This window comes from Choloepus didactylus, assembly GCF_015220235.1.
Source record: "Choloepus didactylus isolate mChoDid1 chromosome 23 unlocalized genomic scaffold, mChoDid1.pri SUPER_23_unloc1, whole genome shotgun sequence".
NCBI lineage: Eukaryota > Metazoa > Chordata > Mammalia > Pilosa > Megalonychidae > Choloepus > Choloepus didactylus.
In genome coordinates this window covers 1,049,691-1,064,047 of record NW_023637590.1, presented here as the reverse complement: position 1 = coordinate 1,064,047, position 14,357 = coordinate 1,049,691, and the positions used below count along the sequence as shown (strand labels likewise).

Below are 14,357 nucleotides of genomic sequence, written 5' to 3'. Positions count from 1 at the left end.
ATACAATGGTTCTGGCCCCTAAGACCCTTAAGAAGTTTTGCATCTCAGGGGGTGTGCCAGTTTGTATAAATTATCTCCCCCAGAAAAAGCCATACTCTGATGAAATCTTGTGGGGCAGATTGATTAATCTTTTTGATTAGGGTGTGACCTTTTGATAAGATTATTTCCATGGAGATATGGACCCTGCCCATTCAGGGTGGATCTTGTTTTAATCATTGTAGTCCTATAAAAGAGCTCACAAACAGAAAGACCTCAAGCAGCTGAGAGAGACATTTTGGAGATGGCTGTTGAAAGCAGACTTTTGCTAACGCTTCAGAGATGCTAGCCTAGAGTCTGCTCTGGCGAAGCTAAGAGAGGACAAAATGCCCCAAGAGCAACACTTTGAAGAACACACAGAAGCTGAGAGAGTTGCTGAAACAACTCAGGATCAGCAGACGCCAGCCACATGCCTTCCCAGCTGACAGAGGTTTTCCAGACGCCATTGGTCATCCTCTGTGAAGGTATACTCATATTGATGCCTTAATTTGGACATTTTCATGGCCTTCAAACTGTAAATTTGTAACTTAATAATTCCCCTTTATAAAAGCCAACCCATTTCTGGTATTTTGCATAATGGCAGCATTAGCAAACTGGAACAGGAGGTATAATTTATTTCTGTGAAACGATCAACAAACAATCATGGTACGGATCAAAAAAAAAAGTTATGTTGTGTGGTTGAAGCACAAGGAGGCCTGGGAAGAAAGATGCACTCTAGCTTATCATCTCCACCCTGTAACTCGACTCCTCTTTCTTCTAAACTGAGCAGAAGTTTCATCCCCAACTTCTAGCTTGACCTTACACAGCAACCCACTTGGGTCTTGGGGCCTTAGTCTCCTCATCTGCGAAATGGGGGTGCTGAAATGGTCCTGGGCAGCTCTCAGAGTCAGAGATACCACTCACACTCCCCAGTCCCAAGTCTCACTCACCAAAGCCCATTAAGAAGACGGATCCCAAAAGTATAATGCTGGTTTGTAAGACATCGGTATAAACCACAGCTGCAAAACCACCTGAATCAGCAAAGAGAAAGAGAAAGGAAAGTCATATTTGAGCATCTCTGCTGAAAGTCACTTCGGCATCATCTTTTCTATATACTTTTTTTCGATCCCAGATGTCCACACTCAAACTGTTTGTATCTTTATTTCAGTGGGTCTGCTAACTACTTATGCTAAGCCTTGACACATCCTATTTTCTCTCTTTAACTTGCTCAATGATCTTTTATTGGCTTCTTATCTTGTCCTTTTATGTCCCAGTTTCCTTTTACTTCCCATTTTTGTGATGAATGCAAGCTTGGTAGTTTTCCTGGACAAAAACTTACATCGTTGATCACAAAAGCTCAGTCTGGAAGCAACTTTAGAGACCATCTAGTTCCACCTCCCAGCCCCCTGATTTTGTAGGAATATAAAATCCTAAGGAGCTGTCATTCTGCCTCCATATGAGAAGACCCTTGCCCCTCTCACGGCAGTCTGGGGCTTGCTGGAAGAGCTTCTACTTTACGCAAGTCCTTCCTATCAGCAAAGAGATTGGCCTCCCCCAAAACGCCCCACCCTCTGTGCTAGATATACCCTCAGGGTTCCACCAGAACCTGGCTATGTCCCAGTCTACAGAAAATCCCTGAAGGGACAAGAGAACAGTCATCCTGTGCTCCCCAACTCTTCTCGTACCCAGTTCCTCCAATTCTTGAGTCAATGAAAATATGGCAAATTACCTAGAAACGGGGGAGCTTGAAGACCCCATCTAATGGGAATCCACATATTTCTGGGTGTCATAGGCTTCCAGGGGATTCTGTTCCTCCCCTTTCCTTAGATAAAAATTAAATCCTTCCCTTTATAAAAGTTTCACCCCTTTCACTCCAAGAGAGCACCCACTTATCCCAGCACCAAAAGGCCATGAGTAGGCAGCCCAAGGGTCCCCCAGTCCTGGAGTTTATCTCCAGTTAAGACAACGACAAGGCAGTTTGTGGGAAGTCCCAAGCTTCCCAAGACTCAATTACAGATGCTTTACCCAGAATACATCTAAGCTTAGTAAATCTAGTCTTCTGTTTCGGTGGAACAATCCCTCGCTATATAAAGTCAACACGTTCAGTGTATATCATACAAAGGGTGCTTCCTTTTTGTTATTCAACACGTTCTCTTTTCAGTTTCTGTAGAGACCCCCTGTTATGGCATCATGGCTGGTGGAGAAGTCTGTGCTTACCCTGTCCACATCCTTCCTGACAAACTTCTTTGTACTCCCTTCTCTCGTTGCTCCTCTGCCTGAACTCAACCTTATTAAACAATAATTTTTATATTATAAAGATTTATGTCAGGCATAGGCAAACTACAGCCTGCAGCCAAATCTGGCCCACCACCTGTTTTGTAAATAAAGTTTTCTTGGAGCACAGCCATGCCCAGTTGTTCACATATTATCTATAGCTGTTTTCACACTGCAGTGGCAGAGTTAAGTAGTTGCAACAGAGATCTGGCCTGAGAAGTTGAAAATATTTACTCTCTGGCCCTTTAAAGGAAAAGTGTGCCAATCTCTGATTTTTTTTTTTAACGATTTAGTGCAGAATTCTCAACCTCGGCACTGTGAGCATTTGGGGCTGGGTAAGTTTTTAAGAGGCTGTCCTGTGCATTGCAGAGTGTTTAGCACCCATTGGATGCCAGCGGCATTTCCCCAGTTGTCTCAACCAAAGGAGTCTCCAGACATTGCCTAGTGCCCCTTAGGGGGTGTGCACCCCCACCGACTGAGAACCACTTCGTGCACTCCACCCTTCTTCCTGATTCGCTCCATCTGGACCCACAAGTTGCTCTGTGGCCGGTAAAAAGGAGTGGAGAGAGCTCCCACTCTCCAGAGACCACCTAGGTCAGCTCTGCTCACTAAAGAGATCCCACTGGATGACACGACCAGGTGGGCCAGAGCTGCAGCCTCCACCCTCTTCCCTTTCTGGGTTCACTTTTACCTGTCGGCTTGCAGTGGCAGACCCCACCATGGCCAGCCCCAAACATGACTTCCATCAGACCCCTTCTCCCTTGAGAGCCCCCTCCAGCCCACTCAGAACTCCAGTGGAAAGACACCACCTCGGTACCCCTGCCTTGGTTATCTTCACTATTCACCCACCTTGGGCCTCAGCAATATGCTCTACAGACTTAGAGGAAAATGTAAAAGCTGAGATCCATGCGTCAAGCACTGTTGGACTCTGTAAGGAAGTAGAGACCTTGCGTCATTATAACCCTGTTTATACAGTTTATGTGGCTCACCTGTGATGGTATAAATGGAAGCAACTGCCAGCAAGGAAAGGATGGCCAGGTAAACATCCAACCCCAAAACCAGCCTCATGAGCACAGTACCAGAGAAGATCTCCACCTGAAACGAGGATCAAGTCAACAGGCTGCACTTGGACTTCCAGTTGAATCAATGACAATCCCATCAAGGAACTGACCTAAGAAGCCGTCTGCAGTGGGCAGTCTGCGATTAATACATCCTTCGGACACTAGTGGACCTTGGGTGAGATCTACCCAAGTTTTGTTGGGCAACAACTACCATTCAGGCTTGAGTTAATCGAATTAACCCAGTTACTGAAATTTAGCCTCTTCCTCCCTGGAGCCTCATCAGTGGGTAGTGCACTAAGAGATATTCCTGTAGTTCTGTCCCTGGATGAGGGCAAGGTGATGGCTTAAGAGGGTTGGCAAACTTCTTCTGTAAAGGGCCATATGGTTACTACTGCAGCCTTGGCAGGCCACCTACTGCTTTGTTGCACATTCTATTTTACTTGCTTGTTTTTACAACCTTTTGCTGTACAAGGCAGACCACTGGCTGGATTTGCCTGTGCTTAGCTGACAATGAATTTGAAATCTGTACGTCACTCAACTGGCTAATCTCTTGCCTTAATTGTTATTCTGGTCCCCAGTGATCCAATGGGCAGAGATTCTCCCAGGACTCATCTATCCATTTATTTACCAAATGTTCACTGAGTGCCAACCATGCGGCAGAGTCTAGCCTGGGTTCAGTGGACACAGGGTGACCGAAACTCAGTCACTGTCCTCAAAGAGCTTACAGTTAATGCAAGGGATAGGCCACTAAGTCATCAATTTCCATGCAGTGTGAGAAGTGACATGCACGCAGTCATTCAAAAAATATCTACTGAGAGCCTGATGTGCTGAACGTGCTCTCGGCACTGCGGGTAAAATGCAGTGGACAAAGCGGGCAAGGCCCTTGGTCTCAAGAAGCTCGGGCCGAAGTGGAGAAGGCAGATAATACGCAACTCAGTAAACAAATACTCTCATGCAGTGATAAGTGTTATGAAGAAAATTAAACAGGGTAATAGCGTAGAGATCGTCTGGGTCCCTCAGCCTGTCCGAGAAGGTGATGGTGTCGTTGAATGATGGGGAGTGAGCCATGCAGAAATCTGGGGGCAGAATGCTGCAGATAAAATACAAAGCAATTGCAAAGGGCCTGAAATGGGAATGAGATTGACGGGTTCGAGGAGCAAGGCCGTGTGGCTAGATCATAGTGGGTGAGGGGGAGGGGCAGGGCTAGAGCAGGACCCCCTTAAAGGCCCTGATGAGTTTGCAGTTTCTTGTTTAAGGATAGTGGAAAGCTCCTGCACTGTTTTCAGCAGGGGAGTGACATGACCTAAAGCGGTGACATGGGTAAGCCCAAGGTTCTCTGGGAATACAGAGGAGGGACCTGTAACCTAGCGTGGGAGGCAAAGAGGATGCCTCTGCCTTTTATTATGAAGCTATGTGTTCTCCTCTCCAGCTTAGAGAGCAGAGGCCTGTAAGTAAGTTACGGGGCTCCGGAAGGGAACTGCTGGGATAAATCTAGCACAGTCCTGCCTACTGATTTTGTTGTTGTTGTTGTTGTTCTCTTTTTGGGCTGGCTTTCACATAACTCACCGAGATCCTACTGAAAACATAGAAGAATAAAGTCAGAATAGAGAGGAAGCAATGGATCCGGCAGCCACCAAACCTCTTCCTCAAATATTCTGGCACTGTCACCACCTGTACAAGCAATAAGAGAAGTCACCATCAGACAGTGGGCACCAGGAGAGGCAGACATCTGGGGACCAGCCCTGCTTAGAAAGTGCTGGTTGTCACGGAGATGAGCTGTCTTGATCGACAGCCCCAGTGATAGTGGGAGAGGCCCAAGAATCCAAGATGCAGGGCTACTGACTCTGGCTTTGCTTTACCTGGCATCTGTTAAAATAGGAGAAAGGAGAAAGGAGAAGTAATACCACTGTCTTGGATAAGCTTCCTGTGCAGATTTTGGAAGGCAGGAGGAAATCAAGCTAATTGAAAATGTTTAATGATGACAAATGTCTTTCATGTAGTAATCATAGAGCCTTACCACATACTATATAGATACAGAAAGTGCTCAAGGGATACAGAGCGTGACTCAATAGCTCTCCAATCTGGTCCTCTGTACCAACGCTGCTAGTTTACGTGCTGGTACCACAAACCAATTTTGTCTATTTCCACTGCCATCGTCTCAGGCTGTGTGCAACATAAGGGCAGGGGACTTATCCTCTTTGTTCGTTATATTCCCATACCTTAGCACAAATGCCCAGCTAAAGCTGGGTGAATAAACAGTTGTTAAATGGATACTGTTAAACCGTCTGTCCTGCACATCCTCATGTCTTCTTGTCCACCTATCTAACATGTCTCTATTTTAAAGTTCTAGCTCAAATTCCAAGAGTCGTTTTGTAGTTTCCAGTGTACAAGTCTTTCAGCTACTTGGTTAAATTTATTCCTAGGTATTTTATCCTTTTAGATGGTATTATAAATGGAATTGTTTCCTTAATTCTTTTTTGGTTTGTTCATTACTCGTGTGGAGAAACACAACTGATTTTTGCAAATCTCATACCCTGCAACTTTGCTGAATTCATTTATTAGAACTAGTAGTTTTCTTGCGGATTCTTTGGTAATTTCTATATAAAGGATCATGTCATATGTGAAAGCAGATACTTTTCCTTTCCAATTTGGATGCTTTTTATTTCTTTTTCTTGCCTAATGGCTCTGTCTAGAACTGTCAGTATAATGTTGAAGAGCAGTGGTGACTGGGCATCACTGTCTTGTTCCTGATCTTAGGGGAAAGTTTAGAGTGTCTCATCCTCGAGTATGTTAGCTGTGGGTATTTCACAAATACCCTTTATCATGTTAAGGAAGTTCCCTGCCTAGCCTTGGTTTTCTGAATGTTTTTACCAAGAAGGGGTACTGGATTTTTTCAAATGCCTTTTCTGTGGATATTGAGATGATCGTGTCATTTTTCCCCCTTCATTCTATTAATGTGGAGCTATTACATTAATTAGTTAAACGACCTTTGCATTCCTGGGATAGAGCCGACTTGACTGTATGATTCCTTTAATGTGCTGTTGGGTTTGGTTCACTAGTTTTTTTGTTGAGGATTTTTGCATCTAGATTCATAAGGAACATTGGTTTTTAATTTTCTTTTCTAATGATATTTTTATCAGGCTTTGATATTAGGGTGATATTGGCCTCACAGAATGAGTTAGGAAGGGTTTCCTTCTCTTCAATTTTTGGAAGAGTTTGAGCATGATTGGTGTTAATTCTTCTTTAAATGTTTGGTAGAATTCAGCAGTACAGCATTTGGTCCTAGACTTTTCTTTGTTGAGAAGTTTATGATTACAGGTTCAATCTTTTTACTTGTTATTGGGCTGTTGGGGTCTTCTATTTCTTCTTCTAATATTCTAATAAATATTTTTATTAGAGAAGTTGTGGGTTTACAGAATAATCATGCAGAAAATACCAAGTTCCTGTATATGCCCTCTATCATTATTACATTATACACACACACACACATACACACACATTATTGTGGTGCCTGGGTAACAACTGATGAAATATACATTATTATAATATTAACTATAGTCATAGTTTACATTAGGGTTCACTGTTTGTATTGCACAGTCCTATGTTTTTAATATACAATTCAAAGCTATTAATTACTTTCACGATGTTGTGCTACCATCACCACCATCCACTACCAAGGCTTTTCCATCACGTCAAATAGAGATTCTGTACCAATTAAGCATTAAGCTTATTTCTTCTTGAGCCAGCGTCTTTCTAGGAATTTGTCCATTTTATTTAGGTTATCTAATTTATTGGCATATAATTGTTTATAGTAACCTGTTACAATCCTTTTCATTTCTGTGGGGTTGGTAGTAATGCCCCCCACCTTTCATTTCTGATTTTAGTTCTTTGCATCCTCTCTCTCTCTTTTTTTTTTTCTTCATCTAAGAAATGAGAAAGGAAAAACAATCAAGTGGCAGAAGTAAATCCTTCTTTATCAGTAATCACATTAAATACAAATGGATTAAACTCCATTTAATTGCTGGAAGTCTCCAACAATTGTTATAGAACTATCTACTACCAGTATGTCTAAAGGTTTGTCAATTTTATTCATCTTTCCAAAGAACTACCTTTTGGTTTCATTGATCCTCTCTGTTTTTTAATAGATATTTTATTTATTGGATGGATATTAGGACATAGCTAAAAAGGAATAAAAGTTCTACTCTCCAGAACAAAAGACAATAAATAGAACAAAGCCAGCTGCTAATACCCAAATGGAATGAATGAACATAAGATGAAATGTGATCTTCCATCATATTCATTTGTTTTAAAACTAATCTTTTACAATGAAAAATCACTTATTTGAAAATGGATAGAGTTGATAAATTACATATGTCATTTAAGTATTACTTCAGGGCTTTACAAAACAATTTTAATGGTGGTATTTGTGTGTGAGGAGAAGAGAAATGTTTACTCTATATAACAGGTTTCAGGGGACATGATTTAGCAATAAATTTTTTATACTATGAGGAAAAAAACTAAATATTAGTTATTTTAGAAATGCTACCTGAACTAGAATGACATTTATTAAGTATTAAATATCCCATCCCTAACTCCATTCTAATAATCCATAAATTACATCAAAGGAAGCTACGGAAGTTAAAATTTTAGCTAAGAAGAGAACTCAGGCTAGTTTTAAAGTTTCTAATATCCACTAAGTTTAGCTTCTTCTTCTTACAACAAAGAACCTTCTTTTAAACAAATATAAATTTTAAGTAAAGCATCTCATTTTCTGATGATGCAGCATTACCGTATTTATACTAAAACCCCTTTCCTTATCAGAGCTTTGTCTTCTGCTGTCTCAGCCTCTGAGTACATCCGGGAGGGCACTGCATTAGGACAGCACACAAAAGCATCCATTCCACTTCCCAATTCTGTTAACTGTTCCAATGAGGACACACAGGATAATGGTCTTTTAGCATCTCTGGCAATTTGGAATTGTTCTCTTGAAGATGTTGGGAATGTCTCGCTGTCGTTAGAAACTTCAGCTCTTTAAATGTAGAATTTGTTTTATCAAACTGCATCTTCTTTTTTACACTTCTTTCCTTCTACTAACTTTGGTTTTAGTTTCTCTACTTTTTCTAGTTTCTCAAGGTGTGAAGTTAGGTTATTAATTTGAGATCCTTCTTCTTTTTTAAATTTACAACTATAAATTTCCCTCCACTGCATCTCATAGATGTTTGTATGATGTTTTAGTTTGCATTTAGTATTTTTCTAATTTCCCTTGTGACTTGTTCGACTCACTGGTTAAGAGTGCTTGTTTCCTGCATATAACTGTGCCTAGAAGTTTCCCCCTGAGTACCTCTTTGTTGCTCAGATGTGGCCCTCTCTCTAGTTAAGCCAACTTGGCAGCTGAAATCACTGCCCTCCCTGCTACATGGGACCTGACTCCCAGGGGTGTAAATCTCCCTAGCAACACAGGATATGACTCCTGGGGATGAATCTGGACCCGGCATTGTGGGATTGAGAACATCTTGACCAAAAAGGGGAGGCAAAATGAAACAAAATAAAGTTTCAGTGGCTGAGAGATTTCAAATGGAGTCAAGAAGTCATGCTGCACTATACAGGTAACACTTTTTAGGTTTTAATGTATTGGAATAGCTAGAAGTAAATACGTGAAACTATCAAATTCCAACCCAGTAGCCCTGACTCTTGAAGACGATTGTATAACAATGTAGCTTACGAGGGGTGGCAGTGTGATTGTGAAAACCTTGTGGATCACACTCCCTTTATCCAGTGTATGGATGGATGAGTAGAAAAATGGGGGACAAAAACTAAATGAAAAATAGGGTGGGATGGGGGGGATGATTTGGGTGTTCTTTTTTACTTTTATTTTTTATTCTTATTCTGATTCTTTCTGATGTAAGGAAAATGTTCAAAGATGGATTGGGGTGATGAATGCACAACTATACGATGGTACTGTGAACAATAGTATGGTATGTAAATATATCTCAATTAATTAAAAAAAAAGAGAGCGTTTAAAATTCACATATTTGTGAATTTTCCAGTTTTCCTTCTCTTACTGATTTCTAGCTTCACTCTACAGTGGTCAGAAAATATACTTTGTATGATTTCAATCTTATTAAAATTATCAAGACTTGGTTTTGTGGCCTAATATATAGGTGATCCCGGAGAATGATCCATGTGCATGTCAGTGTATTCTGCTGCTGTTGTGTGGAATGTTCTCTATATGTTTGTTAGGTCTAACTGGTTTATAGTTTTGTTCAAGTCCTCTATTTCTTTATTGCTCTTCTGTCTAAATAGTCTATCCATTATTGAAAGTAAAGTATTGAAGTCTCCAACAATTATTATAGAAATATCTATTAACACCTTTAATTTTTTTCATGTTTACTTCATAGATTTTGGGGCTCTGTGGTTAGGGGCATATATGTTTATGTGTTATATCTTCTTGTTGCATTGCAGTATTCATCAATATATGTGCTGGTTTGAATGTATTGTGTCCCCCAAATGCCATTATCTTTGTAGTTTTGTGGGGCAGACGTTTTTGGTGCTGGTTGGATTTGCTTGGAATGTGCCCCACCCAGCTGTGGGTGATGATTCTGATGAGATATTCCCATGGATGCATGGCACCGCCTATTCAGGGTGGGCCTTGATCACTGGAGCTATATAAATGAGCTGACTCAGAGAGAGGAAATAGAGTGCAGCTGGGAGTGATGTTTTGAAGAGGAGCAAGCTTGCTGGAGAGGAACATCCTGGGAGAAAGCCGTTTTGAGGCCAGAGCTTTGGAGCAGACGCCAGCTGCCTTCCTAGCTAGCAGAGGTTTTCCGGACGCCATTGGCCGTCCTCCGGTGAAGGTACCTGATTGCTGATGTGTTACCTTGGACGTTTTGTGGCCTTAAGACTGTAACTGTGTAGTGAAATAAACCCCCGTTTTATAAAAGCCTATCCATCTCTGGTGTTTTGCATTCTCCAGCATTAGCAACTAGGACAATATATAATACCCTTCTTCTCTCTTATAACCTATTTTTATTTCAAGTACCTTTTGTCTGACAATAATATGGCCACCCTCACTCTTTTTTGGTTACTATTTGCATGCAATATCCTTCTTCATCCTTATACTTTCAACCTCTTTGTGTTTTTATATGTAAAGTGAGTCTCTGATAGACAGCATATATGGACCCTGTTTTTTTTTAATATACAATCTGCCAGTCTCTGCCTTTTATTAGGAGAGTTTAATCCATTTGTGTTTAATGTGATTACTGATAAAGAAGGATTTACTTCTGCCATTTAGTTGTTTTTTGCTTTCAGTATATCTTATACTTTTTCCCCTCAATTCTTCCATCACTGCCCCTTTATTGTAATGTACCTTTTTGAGTCTCTTCTTTCCATCTGTATATATATTTTTAGTTATTTTCTTAGTGGTTATGTTGGGGATTTCAAATACATTAAACTTGAATAACATCAACTTATTTTCCACAGAATACAAAACCTGTGCTCCTATACATCTCTGTTGCTCCTGCTTTACACTGTTATTGTCACAAATTACATCTTTATACACTGAATGCCCATAAAATAGATCTATAATTATTGTTGCACGCATTTACCTTTTAATTCATACCATAAAAAGAGATGTTAAAAATGAAACCAAAAGTACAACATACTGGCTTTTATATTTACCTAGGAAGTTAACTTTACTGGTGTTCTTTATTTTTTTATGGCTTTGAGTTACTGTCTAGTGTCCTTTAATTTCAGCCTGAAGAACAACTACCTTTTGTGTTTCTTGTAGGGCAAGTCTGCTGCTAATTAACTCCCTCAGTTTTTGTGACTATGGAAATATCTTAAATTCACTCTCATTTTCAAAGGACAGTTTTTTGGATACAGAATCTGGTTTATATCCTTTAAATATGTTACCTCCATCCTTTAGATATGTTATCTCACTGCCTTATGGTGTCCACAGTTTATGAGGAGAAATCAGTTATTAATCTTTCTGAGGATTCCTTATATGACAAGTTGCTTCTCTCTTGCTGCTTTTTGTCTTTGGGTTTGACAATTTGACCATAATGTGTCTTGGTGTGGTTGTCTTTGAGTTTATCCAGCAGGCAATTCACTGAGATTCTTGGTTGTGAATATTCATGTCTTGAGTCATTTGAAAAGTTTTTGGCCATTATTTCTTTAAATACTTTTTCTGGCCCTTTCTCTCTCTCTTTCTCTAGGACTCCTAGAATGTGTATTTTGATATGTTTGATGGTGTCCAACAGTTCCTCAGGCTGTATTCATTCTTCTTCATTATTTTTCCTTTCTGCTCCTCAGACTGGATTATTTCTTACTTTCAAGTTCACTGACCCTTCCTTCTGTTTATTCAAATGTACTGTTAAATACCTCCTGAGTTTTTTTATTAAGATTTATTCACACACCATACAATCGTCCAAAATATACAATCAATTGATCACATTACCATAATGTAGTTGTTCATTGATCAACCTGATCTATTTTTTTACCATTTTTCTTGTACCAGAAAAAGTGATAAGAACAAAAAAAAAAATAGTGAAAAAACAACCATATTTTAACCCCCTCCTGCCCTATTTTTCATTTAGTTTTTGTCCCCATTTTTCTACTCATCCATCCGTACACTGGATAAACGGAGTGTGATCCACAAGTTTTCACAATCACACTGTCACTCCTTGTAAGCTACATTGTTATACAATAGTCTTCAAGAGTCAAGGCTACTGGGTTGGAGTTTGATAGTTTCAGGTATCTACTTTTAGGTATTTCAATTCATTAAAACCTAAAAAGGGTTATCTATATAGTGTGTAAGAATGTCCACCAGAGTGGTCGCTCAACTCCATTTGGAATCTCTCAGCCATTGAAGCTTTATTTCGTTTCATTTCGCTTCCCCCTTTTGGTCAAGAAGATGTTCTCAATCCCATGATGCCAGGTCCAGATGCATCCCCAGGAGTCGTACCTTGCATTGCCAGGGAGATTTACACCCCTGGGAATTAGGTCCCACATGGGGGGAGGGCAACGAGATCACCTGCTGAGGCGGCTTAGCTAGAGAGAGAGAGAGAGAGAGAGAGAGAGAGAGAGAGAGAGAGAGAGAGAGAGGGCCACATCTGAGCAACAAAGAGGGATTCAGGGGGAGACTCAGGTACAATTACAAGCAGGCCTAGCTTCTCCTTTGCAGTTACAGGCTTCTTAAAGGCAAGTTCCGTGATCTAGTGTCTTTATATTCAATTATTTTGAGCCTCAGTTCTAGAATTTATTGGTTATTTTCTATAATTTCCATTTCTTTACTCTGTTCAGGCAACTTTTTCTTAATTTCCTTTAGTTTTTTTCCCCATGGTTTCCTTTAGTTCATTGAACATATTTAAGATAGTTGATTTAACATTTCCTCAGGGATGGTTAATTCTTATTTTCCTGTTAGTGGACCATAGTTTCCTGATTCTTCTTATATTTTATAATTTTTGTTGAGAACTGAACATTCTAAGTATTTTGTGTGGTAACTCTGGAAATTCAATTCTCCCACTCCTCTCAAGGATTGCTGATTTATGCTTACTGAGGGCTACAGCATTGGTCTGTAACCTTTCTAAACTATTTTTGCTTACAAATAAGAAAACAGGGAAAAGGTACTGTCTCTTTAAATCACTTCCATGGCCTGCCTCTTCAGTCTGTGGAATTAGAAACAACAGCTACTGTTTTAGTTTCCTTTTGCTGCTCAAGAAAATATCATGCAATGGTTCAACTTAAACAATGGGCATTTATTTGCCCATGGTTTTGAGGCTAAGGGAAAGTCCAAATGAAGGCATCATCAAGGTGATGCTGTCTCCCCAAAGACTGGGTGTTCTGGGGCTGGCTGCTAGAGACCCTTGGACCTTAGCCTGTCACATGGCAAGGCACATGGCGGCCCCTTCTGGCCTCTCCCTTCTCATCTGGGTTCCACTGATTTCAGCTTCTGGCTGCCCCCTCTGTGGCTTTCTCTCTTTTTCTGAATTTCATCCTGATTATAAAGGACTCTAGTAATAGGGTTAAAAGCCATCCTGATTGAGGTGGGCCACACCTTACCTGAAGTAGCCTGATCGAAAGGTCCTACCTACAATGGGTTAAGTTCAAAAACATGTTTTTCTGGGGGTACATATAGTTCTAAACCACCACAACCCCCTCTGTGCTGGAGCCTCAGCGATCAAAAGCAACAAGTGGCTATCAAAACATACAACTCTGATTGTGGAGGACAAGGCACTCTTCCTCACCTTAGCACTAGTATGTCACACTAGGAATGTGGGCTGCAGTCCCCACAGCTACCTGCTGTGAAGTTGGGGTACAGGGTGTGGGAGCCACTGTGCAAAAGATGAAATTCATCAGAAATTTACCAAAACTACCAGCTTCTTCATCCAGCTCTTCCCTGGGTGTTCCCCTAGATGCCAGAGTTACAAAATAATTGATCCAGACAGTTAGTGGCCAGCTCTACAGCCACTTCCGTGGAGGGACTGATTCCTGGAGTTTCCTACTCAATAATCATTCCCCATATGTCCTCTTCTGAACACCTAAAGCTTTTACCACTTTCGCCTTTCACTTGGTCCTTAATAAAATGCTGCCACATATGGTTCACTTTCTTCCTAAGGCTCTAAGCTTCCCAAGGTGCTTTACACTTACTAATTAACTTAAATAACATATGGAAATCACCCAGACTAGGGCCAGCAAGTAGTGAGGAGCTCAGCGAATACCTGCTGATGCTCTCTCCAGCCCAATCCCTCTGCATCTCTCACAGCACTAGATTAGCATAAAGACATAGCAGGTGCTCAATAAACACTGGAAGTGCTTGGTATCAAGTAATGCATTTCTCCAAATTATATTAGGGGGAATCACCTAATATTGGAGTTATTTCAAGTTTCCTTCTTATGGGGCACCTTCTCAATTACTTTAAAAGCCAAATACTATTTAGGCCTTAAACACTCTCAATGAACACTAGTTTTAAATGCTGAAATGATGAAATCAGCAAACAGAGTCAAAGAC

General features: G+C 40.6%; 1 protein-coding gene across 1 annotated transcript in view; it reads right to left on the bottom strand.

Moving 5' to 3' along the window:
* LOC119524826 (sodium/glucose cotransporter 1-like) overlaps positions 1–14,357 on the bottom strand; it is a 98,586-nt gene that overhangs the window by 45,789 nt on the left and 38,440 nt on the right. Inside the window, exons 6-8 of the mRNA XM_037823459.1 lie at positions 4,917–5,021; positions 3,279–3,384; positions 966–1,046 (exon numbers count right to left, since the gene is read on the bottom strand). Coding sequence (XP_037679387.1) covers positions 966–1,046; positions 3,279–3,384; positions 4,917–5,021 — 292 coding nt within the window. The remainder of the gene's footprint in view (positions 1–965; positions 1,047–3,278; positions 3,385–4,916; positions 5,022–14,357) is intronic.